At 36.0% G+C, this 20,357-nt stretch overlaps 1 protein-coding gene across 7 annotated transcripts in view; it reads right to left on the bottom strand.

Moving 5' to 3' along the window:
• Positions 1 to 20,357, bottom strand: part of ASHH1 (SET domain group 26) — a 103,461-nt gene that overhangs the window by 38,689 nt on the left and 44,415 nt on the right. For 6 of the 7 annotated variants that reach the window (XM_089829169.1, XM_089829164.1, XM_089829165.1 and 3 more), the window contains exon 4: positions 9,015 to 9,079. The exons of the other annotated variant lie outside the window; for it this stretch is intronic. In XM_089829169.1, coding sequence (XP_089685295.1) covers positions 9,015 to 9,079 — 65 coding nt within the window. The remainder of the gene's footprint in view (positions 1 to 9,014; positions 9,080 to 20,357) is intronic. 7 annotated transcript variants of the gene reach the window in all.

Genomic DNA, 20,357 nt, shown 5'->3' with positions numbered 1-20,357 from the left:
AAAATAGAGTTTTAGGAAAGCAGTTCCTATTGTGTGATTGTTGTAGTTCATCACAAATGTAATGAAAGGTTGCGCAATTAACTTGAGACAGTATACTGACCTTTGATGATGTCAGAGAGTGCGCATGTACGGAAGTCGCACGTGTAAAAGTTTGTTTATAACTGTGAGCCAACAGCATTAATTAAATGTGTATTCATTGACATATTATAATTAAGTGGGAAGCTGACTCAAGGATTTATTATTGAGCATGGTATAAAGGAAAGATGTTTTCCGTGTTTAAGATATAAAGAGTAGAAGAGACTTGCGAATTATTGAGCAATAGAGCACTATAGAAGCAAAGTGACTTACCTATGCGTGTAAGTGACCTTAAGGGTTATTATTACCGAGTTCAGAGTTTCTGATCTGATTGCACGGTTTGAAGGAGAAGAAGTCCGACGTACTGGACAGAGGAAGAAGTAGAAGCTTGTTTCACATCTATTATTCTGAAAGGAATAGTACCGAGGTTGTCTGGACAGTGGGTTCGTTGATCTGATCCTGATGTTGTTTGGACAGTGGGTTCAGTTGCCTTCCACAACTCCTAATAGGGTTGGCACTCCTCCTAACAGGGTTGGAATCTCCTAACAGGTATTCAAAGTATCCTAATAGGGACTCATATGTACTGAATGTGATAAATCAGACTCTTAATAGGGTCTAGCCTTTCACAAGGAACATTTATATTAGTACATCATCTTGTGGGTATCATTCCCACTGGGGTTTTCCCTAGTCAACATATCTGGTGTCAATGTGTATATTTGTCTTTCATGATTACTAATTACATTGATTAAAGTTGATATTGAGTTTAATAATTATATTACTGATTCACCCCCCCTCTCAGTTATATTGTGAACATTAATTACTAACAATTGGCATCAAAGCATCAGGTCCTTGAAGAAAGGGTTTAAAAAACCTAACGAGATCTATGGCTAATATGTTCAGAAAGGAAAGTCCGAAATTTGATGGCACCAATTTCAACAGTTGGAAGGACAAGATGAAAACTCATCTTTTGTGCATGGGTCCAGGATATTGGCTTATAACCAAGGTATCTAAGGATATTGTGGAAGAAGACGATCTTTAAAGTTGTATCGAGGAGCAAAGAGAAGTATTTATGTGCAACATAAGGGCAAGAGAAGCAATATTGTCAGCTCTACCTGAAAGTGAGTACAGTCAGCTCTATACATTAACTCTACTTCTTGTGCCAGTACCAAGCAATTTTCCTTCTTTGTCCTTAATGATACATGTGTCATTACCAAACTGTGATTGGTAACCCTTGTCCACGAGTTGTCCAACACTTAACAAGTTATGTTTTAGTCCATCAACAAAGTAAACATCATCAGTATTTGTTTTACCATCAAGTGTGATAGATCCAATTCCTGTAATGTGACAGGCTACATTGTTCCCTACTCTGCCAATCCCTCCATCATGGCTTTTGAATTTGACAAATTTGCTCATATCACCAGTCATGTGATGTGAAAAATCACTATCAATGATCCAATTTTTCCTTTCAACTTGTGAAATCAGTGCACTTTCTTCTCTAATCTCTTTGTCAAGATCATCCTCCTTTATAGCTATGAATCCCAATTCATCTTCACTTTTGCTTTGATCAGATTCTTCTTCTTCTTCTTCATTAGCATATAAGCAATTTCTAGGTCTTCTAGGTTTGAATCTTCCCTTATACTTCCTTTCTCTTTTAGGACACTTAGATGCATAATAACCATATTCATTGCATGTCCAACACTTAAAGATATTCTTACCACCTTTTTCTCTTTCCACAAGAAGAGCTACTCCTTCTTTGATCTTTTCCTCAACAGTTTTGTTGCTGCTAGCAATGTCTTCTTGTGCTCTTGTATTCTTGGCTAGACCAAGTTTAACACTTAATGGATTGAATGTTGTCTCAACTTTTGCTAATTCTCCAGATTGTTTTATATCGAATTTTGCAGCTTCCAATCTACCAAGCAATGTTTCTTTGGTGAAATTTTCAGTACAGGGTATCATCAGCTGAATCATCTGTGTTATTGTCTTGAAAGGTGGTGTCAGACTTTTCAAGATCTTCCATATTACTTCATCGTCTGATTTGGTTCCTTCATGAGATCTGATTCCTCCAACAATCTCAAATATTATGCCAATATAGCTTCTTATAGATTCATCTTCCATCATTCTAGCACCTTGAAATACGCTGCAAGTTTTGTGATCTAACTCTTTTTGCATGTGTATCACCCTCATAGTTAGCTTCTAAAGTTTTTCGAATTTCATGAGATGTTTTGATTAGTTTTACCTGACTGTACTCACTTTTAGGTAGAGCTGACAATATTGCTTCTCTTGCCCTTATGTTGCACATAAATACTTCTCTTTGCTCTTCAATACAACTTTCAAGATTGTCTTCTTCCGCAATATCCTTAGATACCTTGGTTACAAGCCAATATCCTGGACCTATGCACAAAAGATGACTTTTCATCTTGTCCATCCAGTTGTCGAAATTGGTGCCATCAAATTTCGAACTTTCTTTTTTGAACATATTTTCCATAGATCTCCTTAGGTTTTTTAAACCCTTTCTTCAAGGACCTGAGGCTCTAATACCAATTGTTAGTAATTAATGATCACAATATAACTAAGAGGGAGGGAGAATCAGTTATATAATTATTAAACTCAATATCAACTTTAATCAATGTAATCAACAAACATGAAAGACAGATATACACAGTGACACCAGATATGTTGAATAGGGAAAACCCTTGATTAGAGGGAAAACCCCAATGGGAATGATACCCACAAGATGATGTACTAATATAAATGTTCCTTGTGAAAGGCTAGACCCTGTTAGGAGTCTGATTAATCACATTCAGTACATATGAGTCCCTATTAGGAGACATTGAATCCCTGTTAGGAGATTCCAACCCTGTTAGGAGTTGTGCCAACCCTATTAGGAGTTGTGGAAGACAGTGCAACCCACTATCCAAACAGCTTCAGGATTAGATCAATGAATCCACTGTCCAATTGACCTCGGTACTATTCTTTTCAGAATAATAGATGTGAAACAAGCTTCTACTTCTTCCTCTGTCCTGTACATCGGACTTCTTCTCCTTCAGACCGTACAATCAGATCTGGAACTCTGTACTCAGTAATAATAACCCTTAAGGTCACTTACACGCATAGCTAAGTCATTCTGCTTCTGTAACGCTCTACTGCTCGACAATTCGCAAGTCTCTTCTACTCTCTATATCTTAAACACGGAAAACATCTTTCCTTTATACCATGCTCAATAATCAATCCTTAAGTCAGCTTTCCACTTAATTATAATACGTCAATTAAATGAATACACATTTAATTAATGCTGTCGGCTCACAATTATAAACAAACTTTTACATGTGCGACTTCCATACATGCGCACTCTCTGACATCATCAAAGGCCAGTATACTGTCTCAAGTTAACTGCGCAACCTTTCATTACATTTAGGGATTCAAAGTCTGTTAGGAGTTGTGCCAACCCTATTAAGAGTTGTGGAACGCAACTGAACCCACTGTCCAATTGACCTCAGTACTATTCCTTTCAGAATAATAGATGTGAAACAAGCTTTTACTTCTTCCTCTATCTAGTACATTGGACTTCTTCTCCTTCAGACCATGCAATCAAATCTGGAACTCTGTACTCAGTAATAATAACCCTTAAAGTCACTTACACGCATAGGTAAGTCACTTTGCTTCTATAGTGCTCTACTACTCAATAATTCGCAAGTCTCTTCTACCCTCTATATCTTAAACACAGAAAACATCTTTCCTTTATACCATGCTCAATAATAAATCCTCCAGTCGGCTTCCCACTTAATTATAATATGTCAATTAAATGAAAACACATTTAATTAATGCTATCGGCTCACAATTTTAAACAAACTTTTACATGTGGGACTTTCGTACATGCGCACTCTCTGATGTCATCAAAGGCCAGTATACTGTCTCCAATTAACTGCCAACCTCTCATTACATTTGTGATGAACTACAGCAATCACACAATAGGAACTGCTTTCCTAAAACTCTATTTTCACGCGATTCTCTGTAGATCAATAATATCTTCCATACACTGCAATTCAGGTTCCGCGCACTTGCCATTGTAACAAAGACATACTGTAGTATGCACTGAAAACTGCGCATTAACAAATCTACAAAAATCACAGTCTGCTACTCTGTCAGACTTTACAAACTTATTACTAAGTTGTCATCAATGACAAACACAGTCATGAATTTATCATATCAATATTATGAAATGTTGCAACATATTCTGCCTCTGCAGTACTCTGTGAAGTACAATCTTGTTTCTTGCTGAGCCAAGAAACTAGTCTTCCACCAAGAAAGAATGCTCCTCCACTGGTGTTTTTTCTATAATGCATATCTCCTACCCAATCAGCATCAGTATAAGTGTAAAGAGTAAAGTCATTACCTCTGTCATACCAAACGCCATAATCAGATGTCCCTTTCAAATATCTGAATATCCTTTTTACTGCTACATAGTGATATTTTTTAGGATCAGTTAGAAATCTTGCCACAATTCCAACCGCATTAGCTATGTCTGGTCTACTATGAGTTAGATACTACAATCCTCCAATCATAGATCTGTACTTCTTTTGTTCAACAGTAGATGTTTCATCCTTGCTAAATAACTTGTGACCATTTACCATAGGAATTCCAACAGGTTAGGTTTACAATTTTCTAGTCCAAATCTTTTTAGCAAATCTTTCAAGTACTTAGTCTGAGAAATAAAGATAACTTCTTTATTTTGAACAATTTGCAATCCTACGAAAAATTTCATTTCTCCTATCATACTCATCTCAAATTCATTCTTCATATCTTCTGAAAATTTGTCACTGGCTTCATCGTTTCCTCCAAAAATGATATCATCAACAAATACAATGATTATCAACAAACCATTTTCTATTTCTTTCATGTACAAGTTGCTCAAAGGTGGCAAAAAATGCTAGAATCGAAGTTTGCAAAGATGGAAGATTGGAAGATTGCAGATGTGGGCTGAAGCTTTTCCTGGCCAAAAATAAATATAAATCGAGAGTTGTCCTGCAAAAAAACAAGAGAAATAACCAAAGGACCCCATTGACTAGCACAAGTGATTGGGTGTTGTTGACTAGGAAAAAGGAGGTGAGACACAACTGGGGATGGCAACAAAAACAACCCAAAATGGGTGAGTGTAAGTCCAACATGGTTTTTGCTAGTTGAGAACCTCCAAAAACATTTGGGGTTGAAAATCGCAAAAGGGGCACCAAAAAAAATGAGGATGTAGTGAAAAACTCTTGCTCAAACTACAATAATTTGGTTTAATAAAACCATAATTTTCACCTCAAGAGGAAATTCGCCCATAACCCTAGCCACTTTAATATTGTGAAATTGTTTAAACTGAATATATATATATATATATATATATATATATTGAATAAACAATAAACTCCAAAATAAAATTTTAAAATGTCAATAATAGCGTGAAAGGCAAAATTGTCTTAATAAAGTTGGTCTACAAATAGAGCTAAATAAGCAAAATAATTTATAAATAAGAAAGCCTACATAACCAAACTACGATACTAGATGAACGAGCTAAATATAGCGAGATACTACAAATATTCTAATAAGAGCAATAATGACACAAGAAAAAACTAAAGAATGGTGGCAATGGCACAGATCATGTTGGTTCCTAAAACCACAGATTGGAAATCCAAAAGCTTTGCCAATTCTCTAATAGGATTACTCAATCAGTTTTGGCCAACGAATCGGAATAACCTTCTAACTCAATTGCCTTGCACTTCAGGCTTCGCTAAACCTAGGCAAGTAAACCTTCACCTTAAACCTTGATCACTTGGTTCAAAGCTTTTCTATAGCGAATTTAAACTTTGTGAGTTCTTAAGTTGGCAAAATCCTTAAACTCTATGAATGTTTTGGGATACTTAATTGTAAAATGAATATTTTTGAATAAAGGCAATAGTGTTTATGAGTTATGGATATAACCAAATATTGAACTTCAAGACCTCAGACATCAACCCACTTTCACAAGTCCATGATAAAAGACTTAGCTGCAATTCTTACAAATCTGTCATGTTGAGTGATTCCATGATTATTAACAATGAGTAATTGTTTCAAGATTTTCATGTTGAGTGATTCCATGAATATGAGTAATTGTTATAGGTTTTCATGTTGAGTGATTCCATGAATTGTATAGGATCTATGTGATGAGATGTTATCATTGCCATTTTGATTGAAGCCTTTTGTGATTGTTCAACAGCCAGCTAAAGATCTCTCTCTGGCTAAGAGGGAGTGTTGAAGATTGTAGTTGCGATAGAGATCTTTATTTTTGGAAATATGGACGTTATTACTGTTATTGTCACCTTCAACTGAAAAAGACACTTATGTTTAAATTGTAATATTAATGTAATGACATGTGTCATTCAACATGCATTAAGGCATAGGAATTCGAAGAGTTATAATTGTAATTGTACTCAAGAGTCACGTTTTGGGAAATCGAGGAGACCTTTGGTTGGATTGTGAAGAATCTCTCCTTAAGTTATATATATCACATTATGTGATAGGCTTTGTACACTTGAACTTTTATTATCAATAAAACGATCTTTTGTTGTGTGGCTGGGTTTTTCCCTTCATTCTAGAAGGGTTTTCCCATGATATTTTCTGGTGTTGATTCTATCACTTTTATGATTTCTTTATTGTTGTATATCTTTAGTTTCTGGGCTCAAATTTCAACACAAACATACTTGATTTTAACTAATATTCATATCTCCTATAAACACAATTTGATCGCAACTTTTCAGATTTAATGATTATTGGGTTCTATAATCAGGTAATTGCTTTGTGTTTCTTGCCTCATCTGAAGAATGGCAATTATTTGTCTACACTCCCGACAGCTGCTTGTGATATTCTCAACCTTGTATTATAATCTGATCCTCTAGAGTCGTTTTAATATGCGCACTAACATAGTCGCTGCCACAACATTTCTTTATATAATATAGGTCTTTGATACTTTGAAGACTCCCGTTGATTTGATGATAACCATACTGTTCTGCAATACATGGTCGCCAAAGCTTTGCAAAAGATTATCGATGGATAATTGCCGTTGCTCTTATTACTCCTTACTTTTACATCCAAAAATATGTTTATCTTAGACGCTGATCGTGCTTTCAATTTGTTATTGCATATATTTGTCCCATTATTGTATTTGAATCCATAATCATTTCTTTGTATTCAAAGAGCAATAGTCATCATCGATTCTTTCTAAAAAGACCATATTCTTTGTTTTAAAGACATCATCGCAGATATGTCCAACTTTAATCCACCATGGTTGTTCCTTGGCTGATGTGTCCTGACATATCATCATTGCGTGCATATAGAGGATTGAACAGATTATAGTATTATACAGATTAACAAAACGCTGCATGGGTAGTTTGTCTTATATTGTGACAGGCTTGCTTAGATATATCCATTGCAGTATGTGCTCACCGTCATTAAAAGCATCACTGTAATTTCTCTGACTGCAGAACTTCAACAAATAGATCTTCTAAATCTCTGTTGCAAATATCTGTGCCTTTTCAATATATCAATATGCAAATATATTGATCGCTGCTTCAATTGTGCGATTGCAAATTCTCTTTTTATTCATTCTTTGACTCTATGTATGCTGCAGTAAGTCTCAGACCATCGAATACCTCTTTTACTTCTGCATTTCGGCATCTAACAAGTCGATAAGTAGGAGATAATTTCCACAGCAATGAGTTTCACTCAAAATTACGCAGTTAAATCCTGATAGCAATATCACAATCTAACAAGTCGATAGTTATGATTGTAAAGTATGCATGGGTTGCCAGCACACTTATCTCTGTGTATTAGATATTTAAAAAACTCCCATATCTTGTCAAAATTTCGATGTAGATGTCTCTACATAGATCTAAAATTTATCACTTACTGTGCACAGATACTTCTATATATCCACATCATACATCTTTCATTGGCTATTATGTAAATCTGAAACTACATCACACCTTTGGTTTCTTGTACTTTCAAACCACTGGCATTGATGATGCTAAGTGTCTTTCTTCTATTGACATTAATGACAATATTTCCAATCTCCAACATCATTTCTGAAATGGAGGCCCCAATTTTTTGCAAAACATTAGGGCTCCATCAGGTCGGATGCACGAAAGTTGAGGACACTTTCCATTTGCCTTCTCTCACAGGTTGCTAGTTTCTCTATTGCAGTGAGGAATTGATCTACGAGTGGCTTTATCCACTGCAACAAGAGAAATGGCTTACCTCTAGACAAGAGGAGGAGTTAGTGGTTGTGCATAATGCTCTGCAACTTAGGGATCGCAGGACTGCAACATATCAACAATTCCAGCTTTATGGCGGGATATTAATCCCCAAGACACCACCCAGGTTATTGAGGAGAAGACATAGGAGGGATTTGTTGGGATTACATTGGATGATGCAACTCTCCAATATATGACGATTTCATAATTTCATTCTAAAGTGATTTATTTCCTCTTTGATAAGGCTTATTAGGTTTTAGATTTTAGTGGCAACTTCTTGGACAATTCTCTTATTCAGTAGTTCTCCCAAGAAATCTTTCAAGGGGAACTTTGTTCCCCTCCATCATGACAACAGTACTTTTGGCACACTTGATATTTTCAGCCCTTCAGAAAGGCAAAGACTCAACCACATTATTGGTATTTACCGAAACAGGCTCAAACATTTCAACATTCAATCATGAAGTATATCATACCAGTTTTATGAGATTTCTCCAATCAGCACTGTTTAAGTTTATCGAAGTGTTCAGATACAGAAATCCAAATGTGTTCTAGAAGAAGCCTTCAAATAGGGGATGATAATACTGACTTTATCCTTTGCAAAAAGTACTAATAAAAAAGTTGTACCAAAAATTCACTTGAACATAGAAAGGAAACTTATCATAATAATCTTACCCACGATGAAGAAAATCATTACATTCGATGTGTATGTAAAATGGGGGAGCTTCTGTTGCTTGTTCCTGTAAACCACCAATTAAAAAGAAAACTACTTGAATGTCAAGCCTCAAAACTTATTTTCTAACAGTTGGAAAAATAAAAAATGGAAAGGAGGTTCCTCATACCAACACAAACCTTACATATACATTAGTCTTCAGACATTATGTGAATGCTTTAAGAATGATTTATCTTTGCCAGATTTAATTAAAACTCATCCCAGTGGAATATCGAAATAGAAAACATTGGTTTATTTAGCATTTATTTTTAAAAGCAAAGTAACAGAAAGAACAAGGTATCAACAAAGGATTTATTACTAACTTTGTTATTGCATTTGACCAAAAGCAAATAAGGCCAATCCATCTGAAAGATTCTAAAGTGTTTCTTTTGGCACATACATATCAAAAAGGAGTTAAACCATAGAAGAAATGGAAAAAGAAGAGAAATTAAGGAGGTACTTCAGCGAATATAGCAATACAGAAAAAAATTAATTAGACCCCCAGTTCCAACTGATCTTGAAATAAACTGAAAGGAAACCAAACAAACAAAAATAGATCTAAAATTAAATAAAGCTTTAAAGATAGAAAGCAAAATAAGAGGCAGATAAACCCTTTATATCTCAAAGAGTTATGAAAAAAAAAGGTTGTATCACTGTAAGGAGTCAAGAACAATGCAGAGTCTGCTTATGCTCCTAGGAGAAAGACCTAGGCTATGCAGACTCAACTGCTGAATCTTGGGTGAAAGCAAGATGCTCCTGGTGTCCCTTCTGTATTGTCTCCATTTTTTAATCAATCCCACTAAAGCAGTGGGAAACATTTGTGGAGAAGTGGAAGACCTTGGACATCCTTAGCATTTAGGAGTTTCGAAAACTAGTTAGAAGTAACTATAATAAGATATTAGTATGAGAATAAGAGCTGAAGAAACCATGAGGCCTTATCAATAAAACAGTTTCCTAAGATAAATAAGGATTGAAATCAAGAGATGATCATCACCATGAGGTCCCATAATAATAAGGAATGATTTAAGGAAAGGAAGATCTTAAAGAGAAGGCCTAATAGATATACATTATACTAAAGAGACTAATAGATGATGTATCGTTAAGGCCTAATAGATATCCATTATAGTAAAGAGACTAATAGATGATAAATCATGAAGTTATAACTTGTTTATCATCAGCCTTCATCAAGGAGAGAACATGATTATGCATCATAATCACCTTTGTGAAGATCAACATCAGCAGAGCCATGATCATGCAATACAAAAGACAGTTGATGATCCCATGAAGATAACCTACATCCAGTGAAGAGCTCTAAAGAAGGCATGCTATTCATAAAGGACAGCAAGCAAATAGATAAGTGAAGTGAGGCAAGTATATGGAGAAAAAGGATAAAATATATCAATTCAGTATATTGATGAATTCTTTCAATGCATCGATTAATGAAAACAATCAGAAGAAGAAACTGATTGGATGGTTAATTAAGAGTTTGAAGTAGCCACTAAACGACAAGACAAAGACTTATCATGGCAGTCATTAACTAATCAATTCATCCTTCCAATCGGTAAGTAAAGTATGATTGTAAGTAACCGATTATAATCAAGCATCAATGGGTGAAGATAAGCAGTATTACTAATATCGATTAGGACAGTATCCTAACTATTGATTACCATTTCAATCAATATTGTTAGTCAATTCAAGAAGATGGTTGATGACTAAATACCAACAAATATGACAGCATTCAATTCGGTCAATGCCAAGGATTAGTCAAGAGAGTTATCCATATAAAAGCAAGCCTAATCAGTAACAGTAATTGGGTTTGAAAAAGAACAATAATAAGGAGTCAATATGAATCAATTAACAATCATTAAGATGAGATTAGAAGTCTAAGTGAAAGGATGTGATTAACACATTAGAATCCAATCAGTTGTGAAATCAGTGATTAGTGAAGACTAATCAATAATGATAATAATCATGAAGTGGTGTAATTAGCAATTAGGAAAGGTAATGATGATATAAGAAATGTCTTTTGGAACAATATAAAGAGGCATTCCATAGCACTTCAACCAGCATCATTGAAAAATTAACTCTTCTTATTGATCCATTTTTAAATTGGATCCAGTGAGCATTTGTCATTCAGCATTGCTGGTTGTGTAAGTCTGAAAGCAAGATCAAAGAAGGCACCATAGTTGCAGGGATAAAAAGTTCATATCAGATATAGCACCAATACTTGTTGCAAGGTTAATTTTCTACATCCAAAACAGCAACATATACTGTAAGCGATATTGTCATGCTTCTACATTGCATACATTAAAGGTCAATATCAGACATACAAAGTTGATCACTATAATCATTTATTATTCAAGACTGTAGCATATCTTACATTGCTGAATCGGAGAAACCTATCGAACATTAGATCATTTGCAAATTCATCAGTCATATCAGTTATTGCAGAGATCATCATATTGCACTTAGAGCAAATATATACAAGATCAATTCACTTCGCATATGAATATATAAGATGTGGGTCTTGATTCAGGTTTCTATTTAGGCTTCAGATTTGGTTTTGAAATCCAATTTCATAAATATTGGGGTGGGTTTGAGTTCATTTTGTGTTCGTCCATACAAACACATGTTTTCTTTATTACGCAAAGTAATTGGTGAAATGATGTATTAAGAAATGATCGAAGGGATAAAGGCCATTATAAAGAATTTACACTTGTACAAACTAGAAAGTTTCTAATAAGAAACTTAAGATGATCGTAAAGATGATCTTATCTACAAATAATTATTTATAATACATAATTGACCATTAAAGTAATAAAGTAATAATATTCTAATACCCTCCCATAATGGTCAATCTCTCGACAACATCAAATTGTCCCCTGAAATGAACAAACTTATCTGTAACAAGAGGCTTGGTGAGAATGTCTGCAGTTTGATGTGCTATTGGAACATACTACAAGTGAACAATCTCATCTTCAACCAACTGCCAAACGTCATGACAATAAATGTCCATATGTTTGATTCTTTCATGGAAGACAGGGTTCTCGAAAAGTTTGAGCACTCCCTGATTATTAGAGAGCAGGGGAATCGAGCCTACTTGAGACAAATGTGTATCAGCAAGCATCTAATGAAGCCAAACTGCCTCAAAAGTTGCCTTAACAACTCCTCCATACTATGCTTCTGTGGAGGAGAGTGAGACTGCATGTTGCTTCTTACTAGTCCAAGCGACCGCACCAGAGCCCAAACTAAACACATATCTAGAAGTTCATGTCTTATTATCAACCGAACCAGCCCAATCTAAACCTGTGAACCCAAAGTCTAGAATCATGACTCCTAGTGTAAAGAAGTCCATGATTAGAGGTGCCCTTCATATAGCGCAACACACGTTTGGCTGCTACCCAATGATCAGCTTTGAGGGCTGTCATGAAATGTGAAATGTAGCTCACTTCAAAACTGAGATAGGGTTTAGTGGCAGTGAGGTAGATGAGACACTAGTTGCTTGTGTGTGGATTCAACAATAGGAGGAGAATCGGACTTGGTTGACAACTTCAATCCTTTCTCCGTAGGTGTGAAAGTAGGTTTATAATCCTGCATACGGAACTTGTCAAGCAAGTTCCCAATATACTTGGACAAAGAAATATAGATACTACCATCAATCTACCAAACCTCAACACCTAAAGAATAATGGAGAAGCTCCACATCTAACATATCAAAATCATTGCACAGATCCTATTTAATTTCTGCAATCAAATGTGTTAAACTACCAATGATGATCAAGTAATCCACATAGTCAACGAGAAAGAGAATAGCATCACCTGAGCGTTTGATATACAAATTACTATCAAAAAAGGCAACGCTGAAAACCATGAGCAACTAGTTCTGATCAATTTTCATGTACCATGCTTGAGGGACAGGTTTGAGTCCATAGAATGCTTTCTTGAGTCCACAAACTTGGTGTTCTTTGTCAACAAACTTGAAACCAGAAGGTCACGTCATGTAGACTTTTCCTGCAACTTACCATCGAGGAACGCACTCTTAACATCTATCTAATGCACTATCCATCCAAACTGAGCTATAATGGTGAGAAAAAGACAAATTGTACTCATCTTGGCCGGTAAAGTAAAAGTCTCCTCATAGTCAATACCCTCCCACTATGTGAACCCTCGAGCAATTAATCCAGCCTTGTATTTATCTAAGGTACCATCTCTATGATACTTGACCTTATAGACTCATTTGCAGCTAATGGCTTTCTTCCCTATAAGAAGGTCAAATAGAATTCAGGATTCTTCAGAAGACTTTGGTATTCCGCATCCATAGCATGTTCCCACTCTGGAACTTTTTTGGCCTCTTTAAATGTATGAGGCTCATATATACTATGAAGATTGGCAATGAGAACAAAGTTGATTGAATCTAGCTGCTTGCCCTTATTTCTAGAAGATCTACCTTCAATGAGCTCATCCAGATGAAGACCACTGATACTCTTAGCTCACCATTTAGGTGAGAGAATAGATGTGCCAACATCAAGAGGAATAACTAGAGCTAGAATAACTAAAGGTGCGACAGGATGTGTAACAGGTGGAAGATTAGCATCATCCAAAGGAAAGTCATCTGCATCATCAAATTCAGATTTTGCATCATCTTGCCCATCAGTTTGACCTAACAGAGGACAAATAACCAAATCAAAGGCCTTCAAAGGTTAATCCTCAGAATTGTACTCAAACAAGGAAGAGAGAAATGGTCCTCGTTCTTTATCAAAGACAACATTACAATTGAAGATAACACAATCAATGTCTACATCAATCAATTAGTAAGCCTTATGGTTGTCACTATAACCCGCTCTTCAGTAGACACATATCACTATATCCCGCTCTTCAGTAGACACATACTTGAGCTCCAACTTACATTTGAACCATATATCTAAGATAATGATATTTAATATCTACATGTTTGAATCTATCGCAAAGTTGTACACAACTTTGATTATCACACATAATCATCGTAGGATTAGGAATTTAACCAAATAGACCAGCAAGTAATTTGCGAAACTACATAGCTTCTTTTGCAGCCATACATGTTCCAACATATCTTCTTTACCAGTGCTTTGAGGCACACAAGTTTGCTTCCTCCTGCACCAAGAAATCATATTTGAACCCAAGTTGAAGCAACAACCTAAAGTACTCTTTCTTGCCCAATCTGAATCAGAGAATCCTTTTAAAATTAGATCACCATTTGAACCAAATTTTAAACCATAACCCACAGTACCACGAACATATCTTAGAATATGTTTTGGCTGCAACAAAATGTATGTGCTTTAGCTCACACATAAATTGACTTAATGTATTAACAGCAAAACAGATATCAAGCTTTGTGTTAACTAAATACATTATACATGGTAGGATCAACTAAATCTGAAATAGATGCATCCTCATAGAGCTTTTTTAGATTTGCTTCCTTAGAAGTGCCCAAGGATTTGCAATCCAACATTCCAAATCTTTTCAGTATATCTATAGCATATTTACCTTGGCTTAGAAGAAAACCATTAGAGAATTGCCATACCTCAAGACCAAGAAAATAATGCAAGACACCAAGATCTTTCTTTTTCAAATTCTAAAGTAAGATTCTTCTTACACTCATCAATCAGACCATCATCACCAGTGAGAAATAAATCATCCACATAGAGCACAAGAATCAGCAAATTTCTATCATTTCTTTCAAAATATAAATTTGGGTCAGCATCATTCTTTTCAAATTCTAAGCTAAGTAGATAGTTGTCAATCCTTTCATACCATGCACGGGGGGCTTGCTTAAGACCATACAAAACCTTTTTCAGCTTGCATACATGAGAATCTTTATCATGAATTATGAAACCTTCAGGCTGTTCAATAAAGACTTCGTCTTCAATGATACCATTTAGACACGTTGTTTTAACATCTATTTGGTGAAGTTTCCAACCCTTCACTTCTGCAGTACTTATAACAGATCATAAAAGAACAGCAAGCTACAGGAGTAAGAGGTTCCTCATAATCTATGCCCTCTTTTTGAGAGAAGTACCTAGCAACAAATTTGGCCTTATATTTCCCTATGTTACCATCAGCAGCATCCTTAATTTTAAATAGCCACAGATTTGCCTTTTGGCCTTAGAACAATATCCCACAAATCAGTTTTAAGAACGGAAGTTTATTCTTCCATCATTGCATCTCTCTGTACTTGCAACTTAGAAACTTCTTCAACACTAGAGAGTTTTGAAGCAATTAAGTGATTCATTAGAGCAACATAACCAACAAAATTTTGAGGTCTCTTACTTTCTCTGAAAGTGCCACGAGGGGCTGCAAAGGTTTCACCTTCTTCCATGTGGTTCCTAGCCCATACAAGATGTTTCTTGCTTGTTGAAGAAGAGCTAGGTCCTATTGAAAAATCAATAAAATCAGGAGGAAAAGATGGTGTTGGGTGGATATTTTGCAAACGACAATTTTGGATAAAATCCAAATGCAAATAGGTAGACCAGCCACAACGTGTGAGACCAAGTCTCTCCTACATTAAAGGGAAGGCTCCCTCTTTTCACCATTCCTTAGATCAACTCATGGTAAGCAAGAAGTTGAGAGATTTTGTAAAGCGTGTTACCAATATTTTTTCCTCCTAACTTTCAGGAAAGAATCCACTTACCCACAGAGTGAGTAATGGGCAAGATGAAATCTCTAACTACACTCCTATCTAGTGGCTGGAAGTGGTGATATCGATAATCAACCCCAACTCAAAGGCTGATTGAAAGCGTACTAGTTTGGCTAAGTTTTGTTTGTTTAATTTATAAGAAAAATCACTACCATTGGGGAACAGAGACTTCTGTTGATGCGAGTTTTGTATCACTTACATAACATATTAGTAATTGGATATCTGATACAGAGTATCAAACATACAATTCCTCTATTGAAAAAATATTGCTCATGGGATATGAGAATAACTCCAATGTTCCTTACTCTTGTGGATACTTGCTCAATTTTATTGATGTGATTTGTTGGTAATCACGTAGGCGGCCTTACGCTATTCATTCAAGGATGACTTGGGCTTTGGTGGAATGATGGTGATGGTGATGGGTTTGTGAAATATGCGAGTGGCAGATAATGTTGATGGTGGTGGTGATGAAGGATGTGTCTGCCAGGGATGATGTTGATGGGAAAGCGATGGTGGTGGAGGGTGAATGGGTGTGTTCTAATATTCGACCTACTCTAACTTTCTTCTCTAAGCTTCGACTACCCAGCTACTTACTATTCTACTCCTACTCCTATGAATGGAAGGTTAGCAAATGGACAGGAATCGAACCTAATGAGAGCTGACCAGCGGCCTCACTTCCATAGGTGCAATGATTCGAAAGAATAATAAACTAGTTTACCACACAAAGCTTCCCAACCAGCCGCTAGGATGCTAGTGGCCTAGTATTGATCCCTATCAAACATTTACCAATGCTACCATACAACTATCCATCTACTTCACTCCTACTTAGCAACTTGAAATGAAACCAACTTTAACAACTTGAAAGGAAATCTAACTAAGTGGGAGTAGAAAACATGCAATAATACCCAATGTTCTTAATCAACATGCAAATCGCAACAATGAAAAAGAGAGAAATTTTGGTATTATCTTCGCAACAATTTCTCCAACCCCTTTACAAATGAGAGCAAATGGCCTTTTATAGGGGCCAGAAATACAACGGACGGTGGAGATCAAAACAAGATCAACAATCCAAATTGGATCCTCAAAACCCTAATTAGGGTTACCACCCCATCGGCCAATGAGAAGCCGCCACCTCATCAATGGACCAATAAAAAAAAGTGCAAAAAGTGGCAACCAATGAGAAGGCACCAAAATGGTGGCCAATCAGAAATAGACACTTGTCCTATTCTAGAAAAAAGGGAAATTGCCACTTGGGCTTACATGAAATGATCTTCTAATATAAATCTTCCCTTTTCTTTCATCTTCTTAGCTAAGGCAATGAACTTAGCTAGCCGTTCGTTAACTTCTTCCATAGAAAGACAAGGTGTGTGCTTCGCCTTGAGTTCCGCTGACTTCGCCACGCCACTTGTTGCTTGTAGTATCCTTTCGTGATCCTTCTCATATTCTTTCTCAAATCCAATAAAAGCATTAAGAGAGAAAAGGGTGCCCAAATGCTTCTTCTTGATAGCAACCTTCCCCAACTCATCCAACCTCGATCCAAAATCTGTTTCATTGACATCCTCTTCTCTAATATCCTCAAAATCAAGTGCCACCTCAACGTTGCTCATCATCGTTGAAATGGAAGTGTCGACGCTTGGGTTGTTATGTGCAACTGCCTTTTGTATATCCTTTTATGGTACCGCCATGGGTATTGATTATTCGCCTCATTTTTTGAGAAGAAGGGAGTTTTGGGCATCATATCCTCTTTGTCTTTCTTAGTGTTTGCCCGCTTGGGATTCTTACTTGCACTAACATCCTCCATGCTCATTGCCCTATTACGGGATGGTAGAGTGGTGGATCAGAAGGCAAGTAGAACCAAAGGAAGCAATCCTTAGACTAGAACAAAAGAAGGATGTCAGCTTAAGGACCCCTTGCAACTCTAAATGATTTGAAATTACCTCTACCTATAGCCAAGGGGGATTGTCCTTCCTTTAGTCTGTCCTTCATTCGTATCATGTCCACTGTAGCGATATTGGTGTCGGTTATTCTCTTCATTTTCGAAAAAAGAGTTTTGGGCATCATATCCTCTTTGTCTTTCTTAGTGTTTGCCCGCTTGGGATTCTTACTTGCACTAACATCCTCCATGCTTGTAGCCCTATTACGGGATGGTAGAGTGGTGGACCAGAAGGCAAGAAGAACCAAGAGGAGCAATCCTTAGACTAGAACGAAAGAAGGATGTCAGCTTAAGGACCCTTTGCAACTCTAGATGATGAAAATTCACCTTAACCAATAATCTTACAGCGACTTTTCAGAATTAGGACTTGACCTTAAGAACTTCAAATCCCTTGCAAATCAGAAATTTATCATGCAATTCACCTCCAAATAAAATTGCCCAACCTAGGGCAAAAAATCACGTCGTCTTGAAAAATCAAAATTTTATCTTCCACAAATTTCGGCTCCCACAAATTTCGACCTCCACAAATTTCGGCTCCCACAAATTTCGGCTCCCACAATTTTCGACCCCACAAATTTCACCTTCCACAAATTTCGCCAAGCAAGAAGAGTGCAGATCTGCTCTTGCAAAATCACCAACACCTTGAGAAGGAGAAGTGAGAAGTGAGGAAGAAATGGGAGAGAGGCCTCCTCTTATACCCAACTTTCTTATTCCCCCAAGCTGGCCGACTTGGACCCTGGGAGAAAGAAAAACAAATAATTAATGCAAAATTATGGTTCACAATAAATACTTAGCTAAAATTAATTTTGCCATGATGAAAATTAACTTTATAAATTGCCAATTAGTTCTAAATTGCAAAAAGAAATTAAATAATGCCTTGAGGGATGTTAAATATTTCCATTTAATGAGGATTTAGTAATTAATACATCATTAAAATTGGATTTTGGCTAACCAAAAGCCATTTTTCAATATTAAATTACCAATTTCATTAAAGGCAAAAAGTTTTCAAGGCAATTTTAATCTATTAAAGCCATTTTTTTGCAATTTTTACCCAAATCGATTTTGCTATGCCAATAAAAAAAAAAATTGACAAAAAAAAAAAAAAAAATCTTCTAGAGCCAAAAACGGATTTTGCAATTTTATTTCACCATCACAAAAATTAATTTTCTTCACCAAAAAAAATAATTAAGATTTTCCAGAAGACCAAATTTAACAAAAATTTCATTTTTTGAAAATTATCCTGCTAAGTTGGAATTAACTATGAAATTTGTTAGGCCTAAGGATAGAATTGGTGGTTCTGAAAAATCAAGTTGAAATCGGGTGAAAATAAATCTAACCCTCTCCCCACTGGCCCTGAAGGTGTCCAAGATGTGAAATCTTCAAATTTGAAACCTCTAGATCGAAATTGCTAAGGCAATCGAAAAAAAAGGGGGTTCCCAAAATTTTGGGGCGATGGTGTGAAAACCTCACAACAACTTCCAGAAGTAGATGATTTCTATTCTATTCTAATGAGAAAAACCACTACCATTGGGGCGCAAAGACTTCTAAAAGTAGGGAAATTCTAACTATCTTTCGTGAATTTGAGATGGCAATACAAGCTACAATGAAAGCCTGTAATCTATATATTACCACAACCGCTCACAGTCAAAGCTTTAGCTCCGATAGCTTCTAAACTCACTATGCTCTATTATGTAACACACAATAATAACATGAATTCTAATTTTCTCTATCACAATTGCTTCCAGTCAAAGCTTCGAATCCAATTGCTTCTTTTATTCATTTTTATCCCAAATTCGTACTACACAATCAAAGTTATGATTGCACAAGTTTGTTAGGGCTTTCTTGCATACAACAAAAGATGATTTTTAGAATGAGAGGGCACTCCTTTATATAGGCAAAGGAGTTGAGAAAAAGGAGAAAAAAATGGGAGGAACTCAACAAACTTTGACCTAGTAAAACTAGGTGAGAGAAATTATTGGAGTTACATATCATTACACAATTTCATGTAATTACGTCATTTCATGCAATACATCCTTTTCATCTACAAAAATGAAAGAAGAAGATGAAGAAAGTGTTGAGCCCATTGATTCTGAATGAATCAATCATGTAAACTATTAGCAAAAGCCTTGTATTGCGTGATGATCATGGAATCCGGGATTCCTGTATTATGCACCACTGCATTATCTTTGACAAGTTTCTAGTTGTGATTTGAAAACTCAATGAGATCAAGCTTTTCCTCATTCCAAGTTGTGAATTATCTTGTCACACTTGCATATTATGGATTTACTGGCACTTAGAAGACCTTCTCGACAATGTCCGGATGTAACTCTGAACAACTATCCACTAACACCTTTAACCTTTTTTTTTTTTGAAGTAAAGTGCTTGGCGCGTTCCATCACAAACTCTGGTTCTCAGACAACCATTAGGAAAATGGAGACAAGAAGAATTACCACTTGTTTTATTTGTAGCACGCCTTCTTTACTAGATGTCTTCATTCTTTATAGGAATCCTAGCATATCTTGACTTGCTGCAATATGAAAGCTTCAATGGGATTGAATCCATCATTGGAAGATATGGATTCTGACTCCATGAGAATATTGGCAAAATGGATCTCTGAGGAACAGCATATTCGAAGTATTGATTAGATACTCATGGAACATACGAAATGAGTTGGATGTGATATGGAAGGGCTAAAATGGGA

This window comes from Cupressus sempervirens, chromosome 5 (assembly GCF_028749045.1).
Source record: "Cupressus sempervirens isolate cs-2001-9-10 chromosome 5, ASM2874904v1, whole genome shotgun sequence".
Taxonomy (NCBI): Eukaryota; Viridiplantae; Streptophyta; class Pinopsida; order Cupressales; family Cupressaceae; genus Cupressus; species Cupressus sempervirens.
This window is presented reverse-complemented; position numbering and strand designations above follow the sequence as displayed.